The 24,191-nt window shown below is 51.6% G+C and overlaps 1 protein-coding gene across 1 annotated transcript in view; it reads right to left on the bottom strand.

The window, feature by feature from the left end:
- The window catches only part of Phc2 (polyhomeotic homolog 2), a 46,612-nt gene extending 27,560 nt beyond the window's left edge, over nt 1-19,052 (bottom strand). Inside the window, exons 1-6 of the mRNA XM_051171016.1 lie at nt 18,861-19,052; nt 15,595-15,753; nt 14,390-14,467; nt 13,810-13,974; nt 11,981-12,067; nt 10,382-10,694 (exon numbers count right to left, since the gene is read on the bottom strand). Coding sequence (XP_051026973.1) covers nt 10,382-10,694; nt 11,981-12,067; nt 13,810-13,974; nt 14,390-14,467; nt 15,595-15,753; nt 18,861-19,034 — 976 coding nt within the window. The 5' untranslated portion in view covers nt 19,035-19,052. The remainder of the gene's footprint in view (nt 1-10,381; nt 10,695-11,980; nt 12,068-13,809; nt 13,975-14,389; nt 14,468-15,594; nt 15,754-18,860) is intronic.
- Nucleotides 19,053-24,191: the final 5,139 nt, after the last annotated feature.

Genomic DNA, 24,191 nt, shown 5'->3' with positions numbered 1-24,191 from the left:
CGCGTTCTAGTGATGACAATGAGTGATGAACCGAGGAACTTGGGGATCAGTGTGGATTTAAGTGGGATGTGCTGGGCTTGAGGGGATGGAGGAGGCTGCACAAACACGGCCAGCAGGCATCTGGGGATTATAAACTGTACGCGGCTCCAGTCTAAGCCCTGTCTCCTAATCCCTCATTGGATAGCTCAGAGTCTAACAATCAAACAAAAACAAAATAAAACCACACATCAGGCATAAAAGAGAACTCTTCAGAAGACACCTGGGAGCTGCTGAGGGGCCCGGTGGGACCGCCAGGCTCTAATGTCTAGAATATGACCTGTTGAAGAGATGTTGACCAGAGTCATTCCAGAGGCTGCCATCGAGGGAGAGCTGGGCACGGCCAGGTCTGGGGAGCTAAGGGCATCAGAGGGTGATGCTCTGCCACCTGCTGTTATGAGACCCAGGACAAGGAAGGGCTTCTTCTTTTCAGGGTGTCAGTGCAGCGGAAGGCTGGGCTGGGAGATCACACATGTCGTTCAGCTCTGCATCTTGGTGGAAATCATTGGGAAAATGATTGTAAAATTCAGGACTTATTGTGGCTGTGAAGATGGCCAAATGGGAGAATTGCTTGCTGTGCAAATATAAGAAGCAGAGTTTGAGTCACCTGTGCCCACATAATGCCAGGGGTAGGGTGGGTGTGGCAGCCCACCTATAATCCCAGCACTTGGGAGGTGGAGATGGGGTTTCTGGAGCAAGCTGGCTAGAGAGTTAGTCAAACTAGTGAACTTGGGGTTCAAATTGAGAGATCTTGTTTCAATATACAAGGCGAAGAGTGATTGAAAAAGATACCTGATATCAACTTCTGGCCACACACACACACACACACACACACACACACACACACACACACACTCATGAACAATGCACAATTGTTTGCATGCACAAACAATTTCAGGATTTATGAAGTCAGGAAAAACAAAGTTGAAGAGAAAAAGGCTCTGGCCAACATTAAAAGGCATATAGTGTCGTTAGGAGACATACAGAACCCACTTAGTCCCTGGCCACGAGGGACGTGCTTGTGATTTTGCCATGGCCTCCCACCACCACGCATTGTTGCCTTGCCACAGCCTAAAGCAGTAAGGCCAAGCATCCAAGGACAAGAACCTACAAAGATGTGAGCTGAGGCACAGCGGGCTGACGAGTGAAGCAATGCAATACAGAGCTAACACATCAAGGGATCTGGAAAGAAAATTGCTGGCCTCCTGGCCCCTGTCCTGCGGTTCTCCTCCTACCCCAGGCTTTCTCCAGACTGGGCCACTCATGTGAAACTACAATTGTTACAGGACAAATGATGCTATCTTTACCCAAGCTGAGGTGAAGGCTCAGATGGGTAAAGTGAACGCAGGGATCAAAGTAGGAAAGGCATTTTGGGGAAGTGTGCGCCATTAATCTTTTGAGGTTAATAAAAAGCGAAGAGCATGGTTTAACGGCAGCATTATCCTGGGTCAAAAATCCTTTTGTTCAGCATATTTCAGTAACTTTCTACTTAGTCTTCCTGATTCTGGTTTCTTCCTGCTGCAATCCATCTTATGGACAGAGTTCTGATGACTCTCTCGGGGCACAGATACAACCCCTGACTGAAGAACAGCAAGAGCTCGCCTTTGTCCAGTTGCCCAAAGCCCTGCCATTCAACATTAGCAGAAGCTAATGTGTGTGGTTTTTTTTTTTTTCACTTATTTATCTCACCAAGCAAGCTTTGCTGTTTGCTGTACAGCATTGCTACCTTTTGGTCTGGGCCACAGACGGAATCCCAGTCACCTCCCCCTGCACTGACCACCGCCAGGATGCGTCCTTTGTCTGGACGGCCATGGACAAGGGGGCTCTACTCTGCAGTGTGCTCAGAGGAACAGCATGCTGAGTGGCAGTGGGGTATTGAGAGCCAGTGTGCTTTCATCTGAGTGCCTGCTCTGCCACTCACCAGCTGTGTGACACGGGTTAGCTCAGGATCTCTGTGTCACCATCTTTAAAATGGGGTTAAACATGATGTTCATGTCAACATGTTTGTTTCAGGAAACCATAATCTCCTTGGTGGGCAGAATTGAAGAAATCCGCTTGTTTCCTTTAACACAACTCGAATGTAACAGATGTTCGAGCAATAATCCTCTCTAACTGACCGACAACAAGGTAGAACTCCATTTTGTCAGATCTGTTTCTCCCACAAAATTGGTTTTCTCCAGGGCCAAAACCTGAGTGACACGTGTAATCTTTCAGACCATTTTGCTCTCCCTGGAAACCCTGCATCTGCCCCATATCCTTGCTCATTAACTCCTTGGACTAACTAACCTTCAGCAACCCTAAATGACCTACTTGTGCCATAAAGCGGCTGTCACTGTGTGCCTCTGGGGCCCCTGGCTCCAAGCTTCCATCTGCTGGAATGCGCTCCTTATGCTCCACTGACCTCTGGTTTCAGGGTTTCGGGTCAGGCTCGGCTCCCGTTTTCTCCATTTGCCAGAACCCTGAGCTGCCTGTGTTTTCTTAGATGCTTCTTCTGTTAGATCCATTGTGAGGTAACACAGCCTTGCTTAAAGACGCATGGCACTGATGCTCTTCCCCGACTTTATCATCTGCAGACTAGGATGCACACCGGAGTGATGCCAGTTGGATGGCAGTGTGTTTCTTCTCTAAGAGTCAGTGAAGGTACAGCTGTCAATCACAGGGCTCTTCAGTGAAAGGAAACTTTAGGGAATACTTTTCCCTGCATATGCCCCAATCTTCCTAGCCAGACTCAATGCTTTTGGAGTTGAAGACACAGCTCACCATTAGGTGAAAACACATAGCTTTCGTTTAAAAGATAAGTTGCTTTTCCCTTCTGCACAGTCCAACAAAATAGTCTACAGCTTTATAGACATTCAGAGACTGCCTGCCTGCCAATCAAAGCAAGATCAGCTCATCCTTGCCCCCTCCCCGTTCAATATGGGGGCACCGAAGGGGGGGTCTTACCACTGAAGCCAGAATACCAGAAGAAACCACCACCTACAGTCAGGATGGGGCTCCCTAACCCTAACCGGAACTATAAATGCCCAGAAATCTCTGAACCTGTCTTATTTCTTCCTAAGGACTTGCTGGGAAGCCCATCACTTCTAAAAGCCTCAACAGGTCAACCAGAGCTCTGGAAAGTCTCACCAACCTTTTCTGTTATGGCAGAGGGGCATGGTGATGCCGGTGGTCTGGGAGAAGGACATACAAGAACGAACAGCTGTAAGAGGCTGGTATAAAAACAGGCTTGCCTCCTAAGGGACATGTTTTGGGGAGCTCCGTGAGCCATAGTGTTCTGTGGACTGCTTGGCAACCATCTTATAAGCCCAGCAAATGCTCTTTCCTGGATTTCCTTGTTAGGGACTGCATGCTTGGTTTGTAGCAGGTGCTCAGGAAATGCTTGTTCAATGTGGTTCCACGGTCTAGTTCTGGACACTAGGCAAGCAAGGGTGATGCCAGCCTTCAGGACAGAGGTGGAAAGGTCTTGGATAGCAAGCTGTCTCCTGCATACTTGGAGCCTTGAGATCAACAGACACAGGTCATGGACAAATCTCGGTAACAGATACAACCAAGGATTGAGAGGACACGCCAGTGACTCCTCATAGGCAGCCCTTCTGCCTAGGGGACCTTACTCCTCTGGATATACCAGCAATCTGGTTTAGAAGCAGTGAACTGACCTTACTGGATTTCAAGGAGGCAGTGCAATGTCAGGGGAGAAGCCCGGAAGCTGAGCATCACCAGGACCTGATCACCAAAGGCTATACCTATGTGTGGAGTGGGACTTGAAGCTCAGGTGGCTGACAGGGGCTCTGGGGCAGTTTGGCAAATGTTGTGATGGAAGGGAAGTTCAGAATATGAAGGACACAAGCATGAGGATTCAGGATTTAGCTTTGGAAGGACACTGGTGTGTGTGTGTGTGTGTGTGTGTGCGCGCGCGCGCGCGCATGCTTCTCAGAAGATGGGTTTATTGCAATTCAGCAAGAGGAACGGCAAGGGCGGGGGGGGGGGGGCTAGCACCAAGCGTACTGGCTGTCTGTAGGAAGAGGGGGCACTTCCAGCATGGGTCTAACGGTGGCAGCACTTCCTGGGCACTGCTAATCTCCTGAGATACCTGTGTGACCCAGCTTTCAGGGAGTGGCTGAGACTGACACTGGCAGTGGCGGAGGCAGTTCTTCTCTGTGTGAGTAGACAGGGACACTCTTTTTAGATGGACCTTAAGCAGTACATGGATTTCCAGTAATGAAGTTCCTCCACGCAGCAGTTTGTGAAGAACGGAGAATGAAGAGAAATTCCTCCATAAGAGGTAACTGGGTATAAAAACAGGATTGCCACCAAGGGACACTTTTTGATGGGTCTCATGTCCTTAGGCCTCTTTGGCAGCCCTAAGGTAAGGCCACCAAGGCCCTGTGTACAAGCCTCCTTGCTAGACAACTTGGAGCCTTAGAAGAAATCCTGGTATTTTTGCCCCACCCCACCCTTGGCAGAAGATGCACTGCAGGGTGGCTCCAGGCATGAGTCTTAGAGTCAGACCCAGGGTGGCAGTTTGGCTCTGCTACCTAAGGCTATGCAGCCTCAGATAAATTGCTTAACCTCTCTGGACCTTGATTTCCTGTTCTGTTCTGTTAATGTCAATACATATCATTTAGGGTAGGTATTACTATCAAATAGAGTATTATATTCAAACCACAACTGTGCGCGCGCGCGCACACACACACACACGCACACACACACACAGACATCACCATTTTTGCTCAATGCTTTGGTACATAGCAGACATTAGGAAATGGTAGCAGTTCTCAAACAGTCTGTGCTGTCTGGATATTGCTTTAAATGTCTCAAATGGCTTTTATAACTTGAACCTCACTTATTCCTAACAGTGAGCCTGTGAGCAGTGTCCCCATCTTACAGACAAGAATTGAGAGGAGTTTTCAATGCAGAAAGATGAGGTTTTTTGAAGCTGACAGATGAGGCATGGTGTCTCGCATATAAAGGTAAGGCTGAACAAATAACATGTCAGCAAGTATGCGTGAACACAGCAAGCCCACCAGTGCTCACCATGGGCTGTTGAGACCTTTGAAAGTGACCCCGAGGGACAATAAAAAGGGTATGTTATAGAGAGGGCCAAAGGTGCATGACAGACAGACAGACAGACAGACAGACAGGTCAAGTCAGTCACAGAGGGGTTGGGGTATGAGAAGGGAGAAGAGTGTATTTGCTTGGCTATAGTAGTCGGTCAGGATAAGAAAAATCCATTGTAAGCATGGCAGTTGATAAGAGCAGCGCGGCAGGGTCTCAAAGGTCCCACAGTCAGAGTGAGTCCCTTAGTAGTCATAATCCCGTCACAGAGGGTCCTTACATTGTCAGGTAGGAAAGAAAAGACAAAGGGAAAAGGTATCTGAGGAGAAAGGAGATGAGAGCACATGAGCAAAGGCTGTGAGGAGCATGCCCTGCAGATCACCATCCTGTCAGCTGGCTTTGAACAAAACAGAAAGCCAGTCCAGAAAACGAGGGTGTCAGGCTTGGGAGAGCAGAGGGCGAGACAGCAAGTGTCTCCTGTGAGCTTTCTGTGTGGGTCACTGTGGGCTGGGGTGTCCCTCGGTGCTGCCTGAGGCAGCCCTCCTATTCTGTGGCAGAGACGTTCATTTTCGAAGCATAGCCCAGATTTCCACGAGCTCTCAAAGAAGTTCAGCTCTTGTTCAGCTCTATAACTTTCATGGTTTGGCCTAGCAGTGGGCACAGAATAAGTGTCAAACGAACAGTTCTTGAGCTGAACTGAACAGCTGAAGAGACAAAGATAGTGATTTGTGGATGGCAGGTGGTTATTCATCAGACGCCGTGTTTTCTTCACGTGTGAGATGGGATGCTCAGCGTTGGGGTTACAGGTGATATGCACTGCAGTTGGTTTTCTTTCTTTCTTGGCACAAACCCCCAAGTGTACACAAATACGCAGGCACATGTGTATGTGCATTTTCACACCCACCCGTGCAGTGAAGGATGTTAAGCAAAATGCAACCCCCTTCACCGACAGCGGGTGTGTTCTGGATTTTCCCTAAGCCTAAGAAGAGAGTCTTCACAGTCTAAGTTTGGTCCTACAATAGACAGTTGAAATAACTTTCAAGGCCGGCTCCATGGTTTTAACATCAGTATCACTGTAGCTGGATAACAGGTCCACCCGCACACTTGGGGAGGAAAACACAGTACCCAAGAATCCTTGAGCCAGCATCACTATGCCCAGCCCATCACAGACGGAAATCCCCACTCCCTGACACAACTATGTGGCAGGCCTGCCCGTCAGAAGATTCCCTCTCTGTGCTAAGCCCTGAGGCAGGTGGAGGAGAGAGACTGAACAAAGGCCTGGCATCTGGAGGTATGGCTAAGTGAAAGGGGCCCAGGATCTTCAGAGACCCTACAACTGCCTTTTAGAACAGCATGCTCCTCTTGATCAGCAAGTGTCTCCTCACCTTTGGGCTTGAGTGTTACCCAGAGTCCAGGTTTCTCTTTCAGAATGATGACTCAAAGGACCAAACCTACTAGTTGGAGCCTTTACCAGGCTCTCTTAGGTCTTGGCTGCCCCAGAGGCCAGGCCCAGGGGACCCTTCTGCTTGTCCTCTCAGCCCTGAGAAGGGGCAAGGCCAGATCCTTTGCCTTTCCTTCCAAGGCCCAACGTCCTAAGCTCTGCTCTCCTGTCCTGCCTCCCCTCCCCCCATCCACCCTCTTTCAGGGCATAAGGGACCTTTTCTATTTGCACAGCCTAAAGAAGCTCGTTGCCAAGGTGACAGGAGCAGGAACAGCAGGGAGCTTGCCATGGGGGGGAGGGGCTTTGCCCCCAAACAGCTGTCAGTGGGAGCAGCCCCAGCTGGGGCAGGAGGGCTTGCCTCTCTGGAGGGAACACCCCCAGGGAAGGCACATTCTTCTTTGGGCTCTGCCCCTGCCCTCCATACCCCCCCCCCCCAAGTCTCCACTGTCTACCTTCTTCCTGGGGCAGCCAGCCAGATTTTAAAAATGTTCCCCTAACAGACTCTCCTTGCAGCCCTCACCCTCTCCAGTGCACAGCACAGCTCTCTCTCACAAGCACAAGCATGCCTGCTTGGCTCTGGCCCATTGCCCCTTCCTCACTGACACACAGTGGGCTGGCTGGGCAGAAGGCCAGCCAGTCACCTCTGCCTGAGGAACTGTGGAGCCTGACAGGTGCTGCTTTGCTCTGTCTCCCTCCCCACTCCCCTAATCAGGTTGAAAGAATTATTTCAGTCTTTTTTGTTCCACAGGCCCAGAGAGGCCCAGTGGCTCCTAAGCCTCCCCCAGCTGCCTTCCTTTTGGGAGATGGGAGTTGAGGAGTGGGGAGGGTTATAGAGGGGAGGAGGTGGGAGAGAAAGGAAGAATGGGCCAGACAGTGGGAGGCAGGAACAATGCGAAGCCCACTGAGCTGTGTCTCTGGGGAGAGGGCCTTTATATTCCTCAGCACACAGCTGCTCCGAGGAAAGTTCTGTGGGGCCACTGGCCTAGGCCCTGCATCTCACCCACACTCAGGCTCAGACCACACCTAGGCCCTTGGCTCTCAGGCCTGACAGTCCCTGTTGAATACCTTTCTGGGGCTCAAAAGCAGAGAGCTGTCCATTTGACTCTACAAACCCCTTAAACAGGCTTAGAACCCCCAGGCTCTTTGGGCTTTGGGTTGGGAAGAGGAAAGAAATGCAAGGAGGCTCCAAGTCACTGCAGTAGTAAGCTCTTGGGGACCTCTCCTCGGGCCTCAGCTTTCCCATCCATAAAACAGACAAAGGGCTTGCTCAAAGGTAGAGAGAGGTGGCATGGACAGGCTGCATGCTGTCCAGGGCAGGACAGACTGCCCATGAATATCTGTCCACTTTCTGTCCAACTTCCTGGAGACCCCAGAGATGCCAGCAGCCTCTGGAGAAACTGTAGGGCTGCTTTGTTTAGAGCAATCCTTAGAATTTTGGGCTGGTTTCAATCGAGAGGGAAGCGACACTTTGGCCTGGGCAGGAATGGAGTCCCCAGCATCCTGGGTCTTGACATTGCTCCAGCTATGGGACTTAGAAGTGGGGGGTCAGCCCTCCCCTCAAGGCTTGTTGGCTGGTTTGGAAAAGGAGGCAGAAAGAGCTTTAGAGGCAGAGGTGATGGATGACTCCAAGGAGACAGTGTCTTCAGACACAACATGGCTGAAGCACATATGAACTCCCAGAGACTGTGGCTGCACACACAAAATCTGCACAGTGATGAGCGGGGAATGTGGACACAGTCCCAACTCTAACCAAGACGCTCCCTGCAACTGATGCCCACCGGCAAAGGAAACATGGGTTTTCTCCAATGGAGTCTTGCTGGGTCTATTAACCACACTTTAGCGTAGGTCCTGTGCCCAAGTGGAGCCGGCTAACACAAAACAAAGTCAGTGTATTTTTATAGAATTTTCATCCTGTTTTGCTTTGTTTGGGCATTTTTTTTTTCTTATTGGTCTTTGACTTGTATGATTTCCATTTTTGATGTGTATTTCTTGTTTTTTTGTTGTTATTGTTTGTTTGTTGTGCTTGTTTTTGTTTTTAAAGAGGGAGAAAGAGGTAGGGGGTGGGTGGGGTTCTGGGAGGAATCGGGGGAGGGGAAAGGACGATCAATATACTATATATGAAATGTTTTCCAATAAAACAGATTTTAAAATGTAGTTGAATCAAAAGATGAGGAGAGAGAAGAGCAAGAAGAGCTTTGCAACCCTAGTTCCAGCCTATGGCTCTCAACACACATGGGTCCCCTAGTCTCAGAGTCTGTTTCTCTTTCCATCAAAGAACAAGGCTGGAGCAGTCTGGAAAAAGCAAAGTCAGGTAGGAGGAAGACTGGGAACCTTGGGGCCCTGCAGGGGGTACCCCCATCAGCTCAGCAGGGACCTCTGCAAGGCAGTTAGCCTGTCCTTTGTCCTGGGGGAATGCTGAATCACCTTTCTTCGGAAAAGTGAGGAAATGATCAGTACTCATGTGCTTGACCCATGCTTCCTGCCTGGGATGCCTGCCTGGGATGCCTGCCCCTACCTGGTCTGCTGGGCTACTGCTGCTCATGCTTCAAAGACTTGGGTATCAGCGGGGTGTGTTGGCGCATACCTGTAACCCCAGTATTCAAGAGGCTGAGACAAGAAGATAGAGTGTCCCGAGCTGGCCTGGGCTACATACAAACACTCAGGTGCTGCTCCCTCTGAGAGACAGCAGCAGCCCAGACCCACCCGCCCGGCAGTGAGTTTGCCATCTGTGCCTGCCGTACCTACAGCAGGTTAAAAAACGGAATGGATTTGCTTGTGTATCTGGCTCTCTCCTTTTAACTGTATAATTGTATTTTGACTTTTTTTTTTTTTTTTTTAACCTTTTTGGCAACAGTGGGCATCAAAGCCAGGGCCTCAACATATTCTAGGTAAGTATTGTACCACTGTGTTACACCCCAACCCTGACCACCTTGGTTTTAATCTACTGACAGCTTCTCAAGAAACATTCAAAGACCACAAGGATTTCACTGGATTCTAGTGGTGCTGGTGCTGATGGGAGATGGTGGCTTTGTCAAGGAGGTGACCACAGGGATTGTCCTTAATCTAAGCAGTATGTTCCCTGCTATATTTATTCCTGTGGCTGAATCGCTTGCACTTGCTCCTTAGACTAGAGCTTTTCTTGCAGGGCACATGGCAGATTTTCTCACTAAAAACCGGCTGTAAACAGTGCTGGGAGGTTCAGTGGGCAGGGCAGGGAGTCAGCCAGAGAATACGATTCATCCCCACTTGCAGAATGTGCCCCACAAACAATCAATGGCTTGTTTTTGTTTTTGTTTTTATCTTCTAGGTTTACTCTCAAGTGTGGGGGTCCCTGGCCAGCCTTTCCTGGCTCCTCTCCTGCAGGTAAGGTGGTCCCCTCCACACTCCTGCCGGGCTCAGAACTTAGACACAGAACCGGCCATGGTGCCACCCTCTTTGATCTCCCCGGCCTCTGCACACTCAGAAGAGGTGGCAAGCCTGGCACACTAGTCAGCTGAGGCCTGCTGAAGGATGAGAGAGCCAGCTTCCTGCCTCCCATCTTCCCACGTGGCATGTCCCATTCGCTAACTTTGGGAATCTCAGAATAGTCTAACTAGCAGTCTCCACTCATTCATGGCTAAGCCTGGGACTGGCTCCCTGGGTTGTGTCACTGAAAGGGCCTGGCTTATCCCTACCACTGTGACTTCCTCCTTAAAGTCAGACTAAGCACAAACGGAGTCTGGAGTTGGAAAACACCCCAGGATTGGGAGAGGGTTGGGGAGAGGCTGGCGGGCTCATGCATACACAGGAAGGGAGGTCTGGGAGGTCCTCTTGATTCCCAACCCAGATTTCATCTACCTGGGGCCTTACCTGGTGCAATGAGGGGGTGAGTAGCCATAGTAGGAACTGCTCGGCCAAGCCCAGACCGGCCCTCCATGTTCCCTGGCATGCTGCCGCCACCATCTCCTTTCTTGAGTGGCTCTGCCACATTGTCAGCCACCCCGGACTTAGCACCTGCGGGAGAACCCTGAGCCGTGTTCCTGCCCTGTGGTGTGGCAGGCAGAGGCTGGCTACTGCTGGGTGTGGGTTTCAGGGCCAAGCTGGGCAGGACAGGCTGGGTCGGGGTAGGGCCCGAGGCTGCTGACACTGGTGTCTGCTGTGTTCGTAGGGTCAGGTTCTGTACCTGAAAAAGAGGAGCCTATGAGAAACCAGATAATGCAGGCAGGGGCAGCACGCGCGTGCGCGCGCGCGCGCGCACACACACACACACACACACACACACACACACACACACACACACACACACACACACACACACACATGAGAGGAAGTTAGGGCAGATCCAGGGCTGGCCAAACGTGAAAGGGACTGTAAAAGGAAACAGCAAGAGAAAGAGACAGAGACAGAAAAAGAGACCACAGACAGAGAGACATATGGGGACATGGGGGTGGGCACAGAGAGACACATGGGGGTGGGCAGTTAGGGGGCTGAAGGAGGAGCCAGGAGCAGGTGGAATTTGTAAAGAATGCAGGAAGTATGGCTAGTGACCAGAACTGAATTCTGAGGCTGCCTGACTGGGGCGCACAGGGGCGGGGAGGCCAGTGCGCTTTATTCTGTTACTCTCCAATATTATCAGGATTGGCTGCATACCACTAAGATGAGGCATGATACGGAAAAAGCCAGCACAAAAGTGACAGACAAGCAAAGGCTCAGCTTGTCCTCACAGTCAGGTTAAAGCCAAGCACTTCCAAGACAGCTTGCATGTTTATTCATCCTGGTCCCTGGTGCCCTCTGCTGGACAACGGGAGGCAGTGCCGGACTCATAACCTAGCTTCTCCATCCTTGAGCTCCGGTTGGTCTCCATTCTGGAGATAGGGTGGGGAGATGGAATAAGAGGTGTGTTCTCAACTGGGCGTGGTGGCCTGTAATACCAGCACTCGGGGGAGGCAGATGCAGGCAGGCGGATCTCTGTGAGTTCAAGGCCAGCCTGGTCTACAAAGTGAGTCCAGGACGGCCAAGGCTACCCAGAGAAACCCTGTCTCCAAAACAAAACAAAACAAAACAACAACACCACAACAAACAAGCAGACAAACAAACAAACAAAAACCCCAAACCAACCAAACAAACAAAAAAGTTCCCCACAGATTTCTCTCACGCAATAGCATCCACATGCTACAGCAGAAGGCAGGAGGCCAGGACCCATCCTGTTCCTTCTCTCAGTGTGCCCCCACTCCGCCCCAGTTCCCACCCCTCAGTGCTGGCTCACAGGAGCCTCAGCACACTGCTGTCTGCTGCCTAAGTATATACAGAGACAGAGTCAAGAGGTGCTGAGGCCAGCTGGGTGGGAATTAAAAAGTGAGTCCAGTTTATTTATTTTTCCCTTTTTAGAAGAGTCCCGCCTCTGCCAGCACCCCTACCCCTCTAAGAGGTGCCCACCTCCCTGCCCTCCCACAAGCCTGGGATCCTCACCTGGGCAGGGGTAGGGGGCCGAGCGGGGGAGCCAGCGCCAAGCTCAGGCTGTACAGTAGCGACGGCAGCCGTAGGCGTGAAGATGAGCTGAGGGGACAAAGGAACACTGCGGCCTAGGCTCCTAGCTACCTGCACCAAGTTACCTGGCTGGGCCTGGAATCACAGGAAATGAGGCGCCTTTTACCTGCCCAGTGCGGGCTCAGCCACAGTGGAGAGCAGTTTAGCCACGGAACAGCTAGGCAAGCAGGACACAAAGCCAAGAGGAGGCGGGAAGCCTAGGGACACTGAACATCTTTTTTTTTTTTTTTTTTTTTTTTGGTTTTTCGAGACAGGGTTTCTCTGTGTAGCCTTGGCCATCCTGGACTCACTTTGTAGACCAGGCTGGCCTGGAACTCACAGCGATCCACCTGCCTCTGCCTCCCGAGTGCTGGGATTAAAGGCATGCGCCACCACGCCCGGCTCTGGGACACTAAACATCTTAAAAGGTGTTTGTTGTGGTGAACCAAGCGAGACAGAGAGGAGGCAGGGAAGAACCCTCTGGGAGAGGTTCGTGCTGAGGGACTCTGAATGTTCCCAGAGCACACCCTCCTCAAGTCACTGTCTCCTCAAGCCTGGTGAGTAGGAAGTTAGGTAGCTGTCACAGGCCTATTTTCCAGGTCTAAGCTGCCTCTGACCCCACGGCTAAATCAGAACCAGATTCTCTTTCAGAAAGGATCAGATCAGGTATGCGCAGTGGTCACCTTCTAGTCAAGGGTTGACTCAGCAGGGGTGGGGAGGGGCATCTAGAAGCAACCACAGCAGAGGGAGGAGATGGCCTGGAGCTACGGTGGCAGCTGCATCTCAGTGGGAGGGGTGCAGGTGACTTGACGAGCCATCACTGGCTGGCTCCCTGACCTCTGGCTCCTTGACCTCTGTGTGGTTCTATCTCTGTATGTATGTGGGTAAGCTGGTGTCTGGGCACTGGGCCTTCCCTTCAGCTCAGAGCTGATGCCTCCTGGCTCACCGCCTCCCCACCCCGCCACCCGTTACATTCTGCTCTTAGGGGACAGCAGATGGGCATCAGGACTCCAGTGGGGCATTGAGTCAAGTGAAGTGTGGCTGGGGATGCGGAAGTCCATCCTATGCTGACAGAGGCATCACCTGGGAAGGGCAAAGTGCCTGCAGTAACAAGCTTGGAACCAGAAAGAAAAAAGTGGGACCGAGAGCAGAAAAGGGCTGTGTGTGTGGCCCTCTGGTCATAGCAGCAATGGCGGGGCAGGACTGCACGGTGTTCAGAATGCGAGTCCAGGGGTAAAAAGAGAGAATTCTCTCTTCAGCAAGGGGATCGTGAGCTAGGACTTGCCAGTCAGAGCCCACCATGGTTATACGGTGGCTGCTTCCCAGACCTAAAGACCTTTAGGAACAGATGTGAAGGCGAGATTCCAGGCACGCCGGTGCCAGCCTTGGAATGTTCTGCACTTTCAAGCTCACCTAGCCCTAGTAGAACAGGGCAAGCTGAGAAGGCTGTCATGGGAGCCAGCCCATCTCTGTGTCTCCTCACCCGTGAATTGTAGCCACCCTCTGGGCATGCATCCTGCATGGTCTACCCAGTTAGTTCTGAGAAGGCGAGGGAAGGGGGTCCACCATGGGTGACTTTCCCTGGCTCCATCTTGGACCTGACCCTTTCCTGAGCCCTGTGGCCTCCCTCTCAGCCTTTGGGCTTCTTTCACCCCCCTTCTTCTCACTCCTGGGTCCCAGAGTTCTCTGTTCTTTTCTCTAATCTCCTATCTCCCACCTTTTCTGACTGTGTTCCCGAAGTCCGGGAGCACACCCAAGCTGCGCACACTCACCATCTGTGCCCTGAGGTACATCTGTGCTTGGCTGGCAGTCAGGGCGGGAGAGGATGTGTTGCCCAAGAGCACAGCCTGCTGGGCAAGGCCGGAGGCTGTGGCCGAATTGACACTCTGTGCTCTGTTGATGAGCTGGGCCGTTGCGGGGGAGGCCGCCAGATTGAGCTGATGAGAGAAACGTGTACCTTCAGAGACAGGAAGCCTGGGGCGAGCAGTGTCCCCTCTATTTCTTGCCTCCCTCTTCTACGGCCACATCCTTTAGGACCATCTCCTGCTCTTGGATGAGGGTGATCCCTCTAACTTTGCCCCGTAGCTGGCGTGGACACACAGCCTCAGGGAGGACCCTGTGGTACAAGCGCACTAGCAGCAGAGCCTTGACGCCAGGAAGATGATGGGCTGTTAGTATCAGAGCCAAAAGAGCACGTGCATTTTTTTTTTTCCTGGCAAGAGCAACAGATTCCAGCTATGACCCTACATGGCTGTGGATTCTCCCCAGCTGGATCTGGGAGCTCAGGAGCATCTCAGGCAGGAGCCGGTCCAAGTGTGTGGACTCTGCCTGCCCTTCCCATGCCTTACTCACTGAAGATGACTGGGTGGGAGCCTGTGCGGACACACTGCTGCTGGAAGCACTTCCTTGTCTGTTGGCCACCAGGCTGGCCTGGAAAAGAACAAACTCCGGTCACTAGTGTCTTCCACCCTGATTCATGGGCCCTTATTTTCCTAGAAGTGCTCTGGATGGTGACCAGGAGAGCAGCCTCGAGGGCCTAACTAATCCCATTTTCTTTCTTTCTTTTTTTTTTTAAGGATTAAAAAAAAAGATTTATTTATTCAATATACAGTATTCTGCCTGCATGTTACATCTGCAGGCCAGAAGAGAGCATCAGATTTAATCGTAGATGGTCGTGAACCATCATGTGGTTGCTGGGAATTGAACTCAGGACCTTCGGAAGAGCAGGCAGAGCTCTTAACCTCTGAGCCTTCTCTCCAGCCCACCCCATTTTCCTCATCCATATGGCCCCCAGCATGATCCTGGCCTCCTCTCCCACTGAGGTCCAGTGATAACTGAATCTGTGGAATAGCCACTGAGAGCATCGTCTCTCTGACAGATGCCCATCACCACAGCACAGCAACCAACTCCAGCTCTCTCCAGACCTCTGCCCCACCCATGCCATCCACGAGGTCCGTGGTAGCACATAAGAGCTTTGCACACTGGAATGTCCAATCTGCCCCTTTCCTCTGACCAACTGCTTCTAGGACTGAAGTGTCAGTCTGTGTTACTCCACAGAGCGAGCTTAGCTTCCCTGACCACCTGATGTAGGGGCAGCCTCCTGTGGTTCCATTGCAGCACTCCATTCTCTTTTACAGTGCGCATTGCAGCAGGGATAAAGGGCTTGCTCGCTCCAAGGAGACAGGGTCCACAGAGCACACTGTGCCTGACATTAACTTCACACACAGAAGGTGCATAAAACATTGCATCGGGTGAAGGAATGAATCCATCACTGAATGTATGTCTTTCTCAGTGGAAGGAGAGCATCACCAGACAGGCAGGCTTGCCAAGTAAGCCCCTAAACAGGGCTCACCCAGCACTTCCTGGGCTAGCAGGTGACAGCACCAGCAGTGGGCCTTGGCATCTGTTTCTCACCTGCTAAAGAACACATGATGACAGTACCTGCTGCTTGGGGGCTTTGTGGGGACTTTGAGAGGAACTGGGGAGGCAAGGCAACAGGACTCGTTCCCTCTCATGTCGCATGGGTGCACATGGGTGCCGGGGCAGCCATCACTCACCTGCTGCACTGCTGCCAGGCTCTGGAGCTGTGCACTGCTAAGGTGCTGCTGCTGCAAGGCTGCTGTCTGCAGCATGAGGTGCTGCTGTTGTGCCGCATACATCTGTTGCAGGTACTGCGCCGCTGTGCTGGGCTGCCTGTGCAGGGCCTGCTGGATCACCTGAGAAGTGTGGGAGGGGAGACGGGAGTGCCAGCAGCCCACACCACGTGCCCCCTCAAGCCCGGCTGCCCAGAGAAGGACCCGGCATCACTCCCTAGGTGACACAGAGAGCTAATCTCTGAGTTTTACACCCGCTGTCTTCAGCTCCTGCCTGACAGAGGTTGTCTGCCTCAGCTGCCTGTGCTCAGCTCATGAATGGGGAAGCAGCCTCCCACGTCAGGCTTGGTAGACACTCCAGGCCTTATTCTGTAGCCTCATAGTCAAGGTCACAAGCAGAAGGGGCTGAGAAGAAAGGGCGAATTAGAAGGGCCACCGGGAGCCGGGAAACTGGCTATCCTGAAGGCCACTGCTTCCCTAGAAGGTCAATCTGGAGCTCCCTCCCAGGTTCTGTCTTCAGCACCCCCTCCCCAGCCCCGCTCCGGCCGGACAGTCCTCCCAGTTCCTGAGAAGGTTTCTCGGCCTCTGGGGAGGGCACGCTCACACAGCGGAGGAGTCATATTGGGTTTGACTCTTCTCTCCCTCATCTCTACTTTTCTCCCTTTTGGGAGCTGCTGCCTCAGAGCAGCAGTCTGTGGGAGGCTTGTCTTTGCTCCCCACTCACCCCCAGGCCTAAGGCCAGAGGCATTTTCCTTCCCTCCTTGCCTATCATTTTTCGCCACGCACGGGCCCTAGCTCTGCTGCCCCCACTTCAGGCCCTTTTTCCTACACAGTCTCTGGTCCTGGGGTTGTCCCTGACCGGCAGTGACTGTCAGGGAGTCACTGGTGAGAATCTCTCCTAAGTGGCTCCAGGGCTTTGGGTGTGAATTTGGGGTTCTGTTCTAGCAGACTGATGTCACAGATCCTCCATGGGCTCTGGTGCACCCCCAGAACCCCATGTTCCTATGAGTGCACTTCTGACTCCTCTCCACGTCAACGCACTCTCCTCTGAGACACTACATATACAAACTCCTTTCTCTCTAGCACATTCTCCTCAGGTTCACTTGTTCTTAGGCTGATTTCCTTCAGATTCCTGAAAGTGACTCTCGCCTCAACCAGGAGTTCCCTCAGCCATCAGTGCCTGAGATTCTGTGACTCCTCCTCACCAGGAGTGGCTTTTACTAGAACCCAGAGGGACCCAGTGGTTCTGTCTGCGTGCTGCTGCAAAAACCCCCGACAGCCCTTTGCCCAGAATTCTGGTGAGTGGCAGGAAGAGGACACATTTGACCTAGATGCTGAAGACCAGAGCTAAAGACTCAAGTGTGAAAGGACTAGGTGGGGGGAGGTGAAGGCTGGCGGGGGGGGGGGGACACGACAAGGGTGGGGACAGGAAACACCGCTTGACTAAGGGTGAAGCCAAGATAATTGGACGAGGACTGTCCAGAGTGTCTGGCCCGGTCTAGGACAGAATTTCCCAGGCTTCCCACTTTCTGCTTTGGCTCCTCCCCTACTCCCTGTTCTGGGCCCAAGCCCAATGCAGGATGAGGTCACTTGTCTAATTTATCCACACTGCAACAGCAGGGTTACTTAAAGTAAATCTTTCTCAGTAGTGGTCTTTCTAATCTGCCCTACTTGCAAGGATGCTCACATAGATATCACCGTGACAATACAAATGGCAAATGCCATCTGCTTGAGGATCTTGGAGACTTAGGTTCTTTTCTCCCTTTTATGCTGGAAAGTCATTGCTTCCTCTGAGACTCTGTTTTGCCAAGTGTGGCCCTGTGCCTAACAACACCATTCTCACAACTGGTTAGCCATGGCACATGCCTGTAATCCCAGTATGGAGAATGTTAGGCCTGCCTGGCTGCACAGTGGGTTCTCGGCCGGTCTTGGATACAGAGTGAGACCCTGTCTCACAACACCAACGAAGATCTTAGCACAATGCTTGTCATATGCTGGGTACATCCCATGACTGGTGGCAATACACGATCACGGCCACATTTTGGGACTGTGTCTAAGTTCCCGGAGGACCTGACCAATAGCTCTTGACAAACTTTAAAAAAGAAATGTTAAAATTTCAAGGACAAAGAATGTGTGTGTGTGTGTGTGTTGTGTGTGTTGTGTGTGTGTGCATGTGTGCACATGCATGTATTTGTATGTGTGTTGTGTGTATATTCATATTGTGTATGTGTGTAAATGTGTTGTGTCTGTGTGTATGTGTGTGCATATTGTGTATGTGTATGTTGTGTGCATGTATGTGTATTTGTACATGTGTGTATGCATGTGTATTGTGTGTGTATGTGTGTTGTGTGTGTGTGGATATGTGTGTGCGTGTATTGTGTATGCATGTGTGTGTGTTGTATATGTGTTTGTGCATGTGGATGTGGAGAGCGGAGGTCAGTCTGAGATGCCATCCTTGATCTCTGTTTTCCTTTTGAGACAGGGTGTCTCTCTCCCTGATTGTGCTCAATGATTGTGCTGGGTGGCTGACCAAGCAGCTCCCAGGACCCACCTGTCTCCACCCCAAAGCACTAGCGCTGCAGACTTTTCTAAAGTAGGTTCTGGGGACCCCCGTGTTTGCATGGCAGGTGCTTCACTGACAGAGACACCTCCACAGCCCCCTTAAGTTTGTTCTTAAGTGGCAGTGGCCACTTAGATGACCAGTCTGGGATGTGACAGAGCAGCTCCCAGTCACTTTGCTGTTGGCTACTTTTACCTGTCTGTCCTTTATGCTTGCACGCATCTGTTCTCCACAGACAAAATCCTCACCATCTACCCCTCAGGGGAGATGGGGCTTTTTTGACCTAAGTTCTCTCTCTCTCTCCCTCAACTTGCAGGACCCATCTAGTACCACTTCTCCTTTTTTGTTGTGTTTTGTTTTTTGTTTTTTTTTGTTTTTTGAGACAGGGTTTCTCTGTGTTAGCCTTGGCTGTCCTGGACTTGCTTTGTAGACCAGGCTGGCCTCGAACTCACAGAGATCCGCCTGCCTCTGCCTCCTGAGTGCTGGGATTAAAGGCGTGCACCACCACGCCTGGCTCACTTCTCTTTTAATCATGCACAAGTATGTGTCCACTGACTCACTCCCCTCTGCCCATCCTGGAGCTGCCCTGGCTATCCCAAGAGACCATGCCAGCCCTCCTGGGTAGCCCCATCAATGAAGCGATGTGATCCCATGCTTATTTGGGCTTTACCTGCACAGTCTGTCGGTCAGGAATACCACTGTACACAGAAATCTGGGGTGCAGTGGGGCGCCCGCTGCCACCACTGCCACTGCTGTTGCAGCTGCTGCTACTACCCGTCCCACTGGTGTTGCTGGTGACGCTGGCCCGGCTGGATGTGTGGGGGACTGGCAGCTCATTCTCCATGGCTTATGGGATAACACAGTCGGGCGGCGGAAGAGCAGGTGGATGCTAGGAAAGAAGGGAAAAGAATGGAAAGTCTAGCTAGCCAGACAGCTCCAGGAACTCCTGGTCTCCCACTCCGATGTGCCGAATCACAGGCAAGCTTTTAGGCGAGTGCCTGGGATCTGGGTTCCAGTCGTCACACTTGCACAGCACGTGCTACACCGGCTGAACTCATCTCACCTCCCCAGTTCACACTGTGATCTCAGCACACCAGGAAATGACCGCAATCCCCAAACATGGGCTGCCCCCAGGGGTCCCTGTCTCCCCTTTCCTGAACGTTGATCCAAACTGGGGTTCAGCTCACACCCTGAGACACCTCAGCTGAAGCATGTGGAAGAAGTGAAATGGGAGACAGGCACCACAGTGGCTGAGGCAGAGGGGACATCCAGGTCCAGGCTGACCGGAGTCTTTGATTTTGATTGACAGGTCCTGTAAAGTATGTGTGTGCTCGGTCTTTGTTGACAAATGCTAGTGGCATTCCTCTGTGGGGATGCTGCTGCCTGTAAGAGCAGCATGGCTCCCATGCAGGACTGATGTCTGTAAGCCACCAGGGGACACAGTAGTCTCCATCTTCGCTGGCTAGTTCCTACACCTTCATTGTTTGCCTTGCTCACGGGTCCCTACCTCCAGCTTCTCTGTGGATGGGCTGTATCTCACTTGGCTTTGCTCCTTTGGCCCTGGTCCTGATCCTCTGTTACACCTGTACTTACACTTACACGCACACTCACACTCACCCTCCTTACTCACCCATCTATGTCTTAACACCCCCTCCCCCATCCTCTGCATGTACAGGCTCCTCCTACTGTGCTCTGATTCCTGCTTCCCCGCTGTGTGATGGATCCTGCCCAGCTCTCAGCCCACTAACGTTGATCTCCTGTCTTCTCCAGCCCCCCTCACCCCGCATTGACCTCTCTCTGGTTCTTCCTAGCAGCATCCCTTACTGCTCAGCCCCTTCTCTCCTTTCAGGATCCCTCACACAGGCCAGATCAAGTGTACTTCTTCCACTCACACGCACTTGCTCACTCCCCATGTGCTCACGCATGCTCGCTGGTGACACACTATCTCCAGCTCTCCCTGTCCTAGCTCCCGCTTTTAGTGGCAACAGCTGTCTTCCCAAAGTGCACTCTCTCTTTGCTGACCACTCACGCACAGGGAAGGGAAAGGAAGGTCACAGTGGGCAGCAACACTGACTACACTCAGCGCGTATGACCACCATCACCATCTACTTTGAGAACTTCAGTAACCATTAAGCAACAACTTATTCTCCACTGTCCACCTGGTGGCTTTAGATCTGTCTCTATGAATCTGCCTACTCTAGTGTCTTCAATGGGTGGAACCATATTATCTGTCCTTTTTACAATAGGTTCATTCACATTGTAGCATATGCCACAATTATATTCCTCTTTGGGGTTGAATAATACTCCTCTCTCTGTATGTGTGTATGTATGAATGTGAGCACACACACACACATATGTATATATGTGTGTGTGTATATGAATGTAGCTGCTCCATTCACCTGCTAATGACACTTGGGTTGCTTCCACCATTGGCAATGGCCACTGTGAACAATGATCTAATTCTCTGAGATGTAACAGTGAATCATAGGGCAACTCTGCGGGGGGGGGGGGGAACGACACACGGCTAGATAGGTGTTCTTGTGCCATCTGTTGAACTGCCACCGTGTTTCTGGGGCTCACAGGGTTCCCCTCAAGCTCCCTGGTGTGTGACAAGCTCCTGTGTCTGATACCACCTGCCTTTCCCACCTTATTTCCCACCACACTGTAACCTGTCTGGACTCAGGATTGTTCAGGACAGTACCTGAAAAGCCTTGGACACCTTGGGACTTTTCACCTCTGGGCTTCCTGCTGTGGTTACTTGTGTTGTCCTTGTCCTCTTGAATAAACGACTTCCTTCCAGTGTTCATTAACAGACCACTCAGGTCAGCAGCACAGCACAAGTCCTGAAGAATAACACTGAATGTGGTCCTCCTTCATATCCAGCCCAACTTTCTCTTAAGCCATTGGCCAGAGGGCTGCTTGCACACTGGGTGCTTGCCTCTGCCTCACACTCACGGTGCACCACTGCAAGGAAGTAAAGTGCTTGGTCTCCTGTACCTATCATGTCCTACGTCCCAACTCATGCTTGAGGCTTCAGGGCAGGGATCCCCCTGCTGGCTGGAAGCTTGGTTTCTGCCTCATCTGCAGAATTCTCCCAGCTGGTTAAGAACATGAACCACTCACGATTTATATCTGTGCTATCTGTAGAGGAGGCTATTGCTCGCTAAGCTCTCCAGCATGTCCTTTATGTATACTCATGGCTATCCTATGGGGTAGTTATTAATATCTCAGTTTTGCCAATAAGAAATCATCTAAGCCACGGGCAACACACACTCGTCATCCTGCACTCAGGAGGCTGAGGGAGGAGGCTGGCTGTGAGTCGAAGGTCAACCTGAGTTAAATGGTGAGTTTCAAGTTAGGCTGGACAACAGAGAGATTCTGTTTCAAAACACAGGGTTAGGCAAAAAACAAAACAAAACAAAACAAATCAAAACATAGACACAGACACACACAGACAAATAGGGAGGAGCTATCTAATTTATCTAAGGTCTTCAAAAAACTGGCACTCCAAAACCAGGTGTGACTTCAAAGTAGCACCCTGTAACTTCAGGGGAAGCTGACCTGGGCCACTGTTTTGGTGACACGAGGCCCAGTCCCCGTCAGGACATATCAGAGCCAAGTAACTGAGATCACTGGACTGAACGCACTAATATTAATGTTCATCAAATATGCAAAACAACTTCTTTATATCATACATACATGCATATGTACATACATACATGATGTAAATGGGTACCCATCAACCAGTTCAAGAAATCAGACATTGCCACAGACTCCCTTGTTTTTCCTAGGAAAAACTGAGGCCTAGTTCCTGAGGAAGAGAGAGATTTGCTCAAGGTGTCATGGCTTTGACTCCCTTCCAGGGCCATGGTAACTGGACTTAGCCAGAGAGGGCTGGAGCTCACCCCGAGGGAAAACTAGAAGCCAGTTCATCTCCTCATGCAAGGGAGTGTGAATTTGAAAAAGAATCACCGAAGCGCGGAGCATTGTAGCTGCTTTCCAGCGTCTGCTTCTCGGGTTTGTGCGGCAAAGCTTTCCTATCTCCCTACTCGCTTTCCTTCTGCCTCAAAGCTTTGGGCGGGAGGGAAGCAAGGAAAGCCTCCTGGGGTTTTAGCTGGGGCTTCTGATGTGTCTGTCTGTGGACTCTCATTAGGGCCTGCGCGCCACATGAGAAATCTGAATCCGTACATTTCACAGCATCTGGGCTTTAAACATTTATCCACTCCGACGCAGTTTCCTTTTCCTTCCTATCCTCGCTGCGCCCGCCCCCGCCCTTCTCTTCCTCCTAATGACTGCCTTATTTCTTCCCAAGGCCACCCACCCCTGTGGACTCCCACTGTGAACCACAGCCAGGCTCACTAATGGCTGACAGCCAGAACTAGAAATCTGTTTTTCTCCAGTTCCAACTCACTGTGTGGTTCTGTGTGAGTCTGAGCTCCAACGGCTGCAATTCCTGTTCCAGTCAGTCCTCCCTCCCAACCGCAAGGGACCACTTTGAATGATGTGCTGCTGACTGGAAGTGGCTTGGAGAGCGATCTTATTACAGGTCTCTCGCCGCCCACAGGGCTTGAGACCTGGCAGCTGGAGAAATGCTCATGGTTCTGGCCTTTCAGGAGCCGCCAAGTCTAGGAAACACTAGGCCTTTGTCCCCAGGGTCAGGGAAATCCATTTGCTGTGGATTATGGATGTGATAGCTGTCCAGGGAAGCAGAGGGAAAAGATACTGAAAACAGGGCTCTTCAAACCTAGCCAGAGCCCACGGGGCCAGTGGGACGAGGCTTTCTAATGGAATCAGGGCTTGGCAGGAAGTCCGAGGTCTCAGGAGCCCCATAATAGCTGCTCCTGGTGTCATTATATCAGCTAGTGTGTTGAGTCTGAGAGGGCAGCATGAAGGGGTCGTCTTGAGTGCCTCTCTCTTTGAAGAAGACAGTAAGTGAGAATTCAGCTCTCTAAACCGAGGGAGCTAGGGAGAGTCCTTCAAGCTCCAGGTTGCAGCGTTAACATCTGCGTCCTCATGCTGTGCAGAGCTCCGGTAGCAATGTGAAGACACAGAGACACCGGAGACACCGGGCAGCTCAAACCTCACACCTCCCTCCCAATTCCTGCCCCCCACTCCCCACCCCACCCCCGTCCTCTGCTACCTGCTGTGTCTCTTAGAAACTGAGGTAAAAAGGGCTGAGGAGATGGCTCACAGGGACCTGAACTTGATTCCCCCAGAACCTAAAATGCTGGATGTATCAGTGTACACTGGGAACCCCAGCACTGGGGCGGGGGCACGGGTATACAGAGACAGCAGGGTCCCTGGGCTTGCTGGCCAGCCAGTCTAGTCAAATCAGCAAGCTCCAGGTTCAGTGAGAGACCCTGTCTTAAAAACTAAAGTGGAAAAGCGACTGAGGGAGACACCTGACATCGATCTCTGGGCTCCACATGCATGCCTGTTACATGTACACACGCATCCGTACACACATACACACAGGAGCACATACACACATGGAGGGCAGGTCACCAATGAGAGGCAGTGAAGACAGATCTGCAGGAGGCACAGCTAGAACGGAGCACTATTCTAGCAATGCAAACGATGATTTCAGAGCAAAACACAGCTGCGTATGTTCACACAGGCAGTCTTTCCTTGGTGACGCCTGACTATTTCTTGGTACCTTATAAAAGGCAGATTCTATCAAGCGTTTATACTCTGACCTGGTGCTGATTTGTTGAAGACTATTTGGAGAAGAAAGAGAAAGATCCTTATTTGTAGACACGTTTGGCAAAGGCCCCGCTGGGCCAGGCTGCGGACTGAGGTGTACTGATGAGTTTGTTTTGGCTCAGGCAGCTTTAGTCTCACTGTTCTGAAGCAGGGCAATCTCCCTCAGGCCTTTAGTTGACATGTGTGGTGAAAAGAGGCAAAGCCTGGAGTACATTGCTGTAAGCCAAGCCGGAAACCAAAGAGAGGCCAGAAGGACTCAGAGGAGCACCGCCCATGACCACCCCACTCAGACTTCCGG

The sequence above is a fragment of the Acomys russatus genome, chromosome 29 (genome assembly GCF_903995435.1).
Source record: "Acomys russatus chromosome 29, mAcoRus1.1, whole genome shotgun sequence".
NCBI lineage: Eukaryota > Metazoa > Chordata > Mammalia > Rodentia > Muridae > Acomys > Acomys russatus.
The sequence above is the reverse complement of the archived record's forward strand: the minus strand, read 5'-3'. Positions and strand labels throughout refer to the sequence as shown.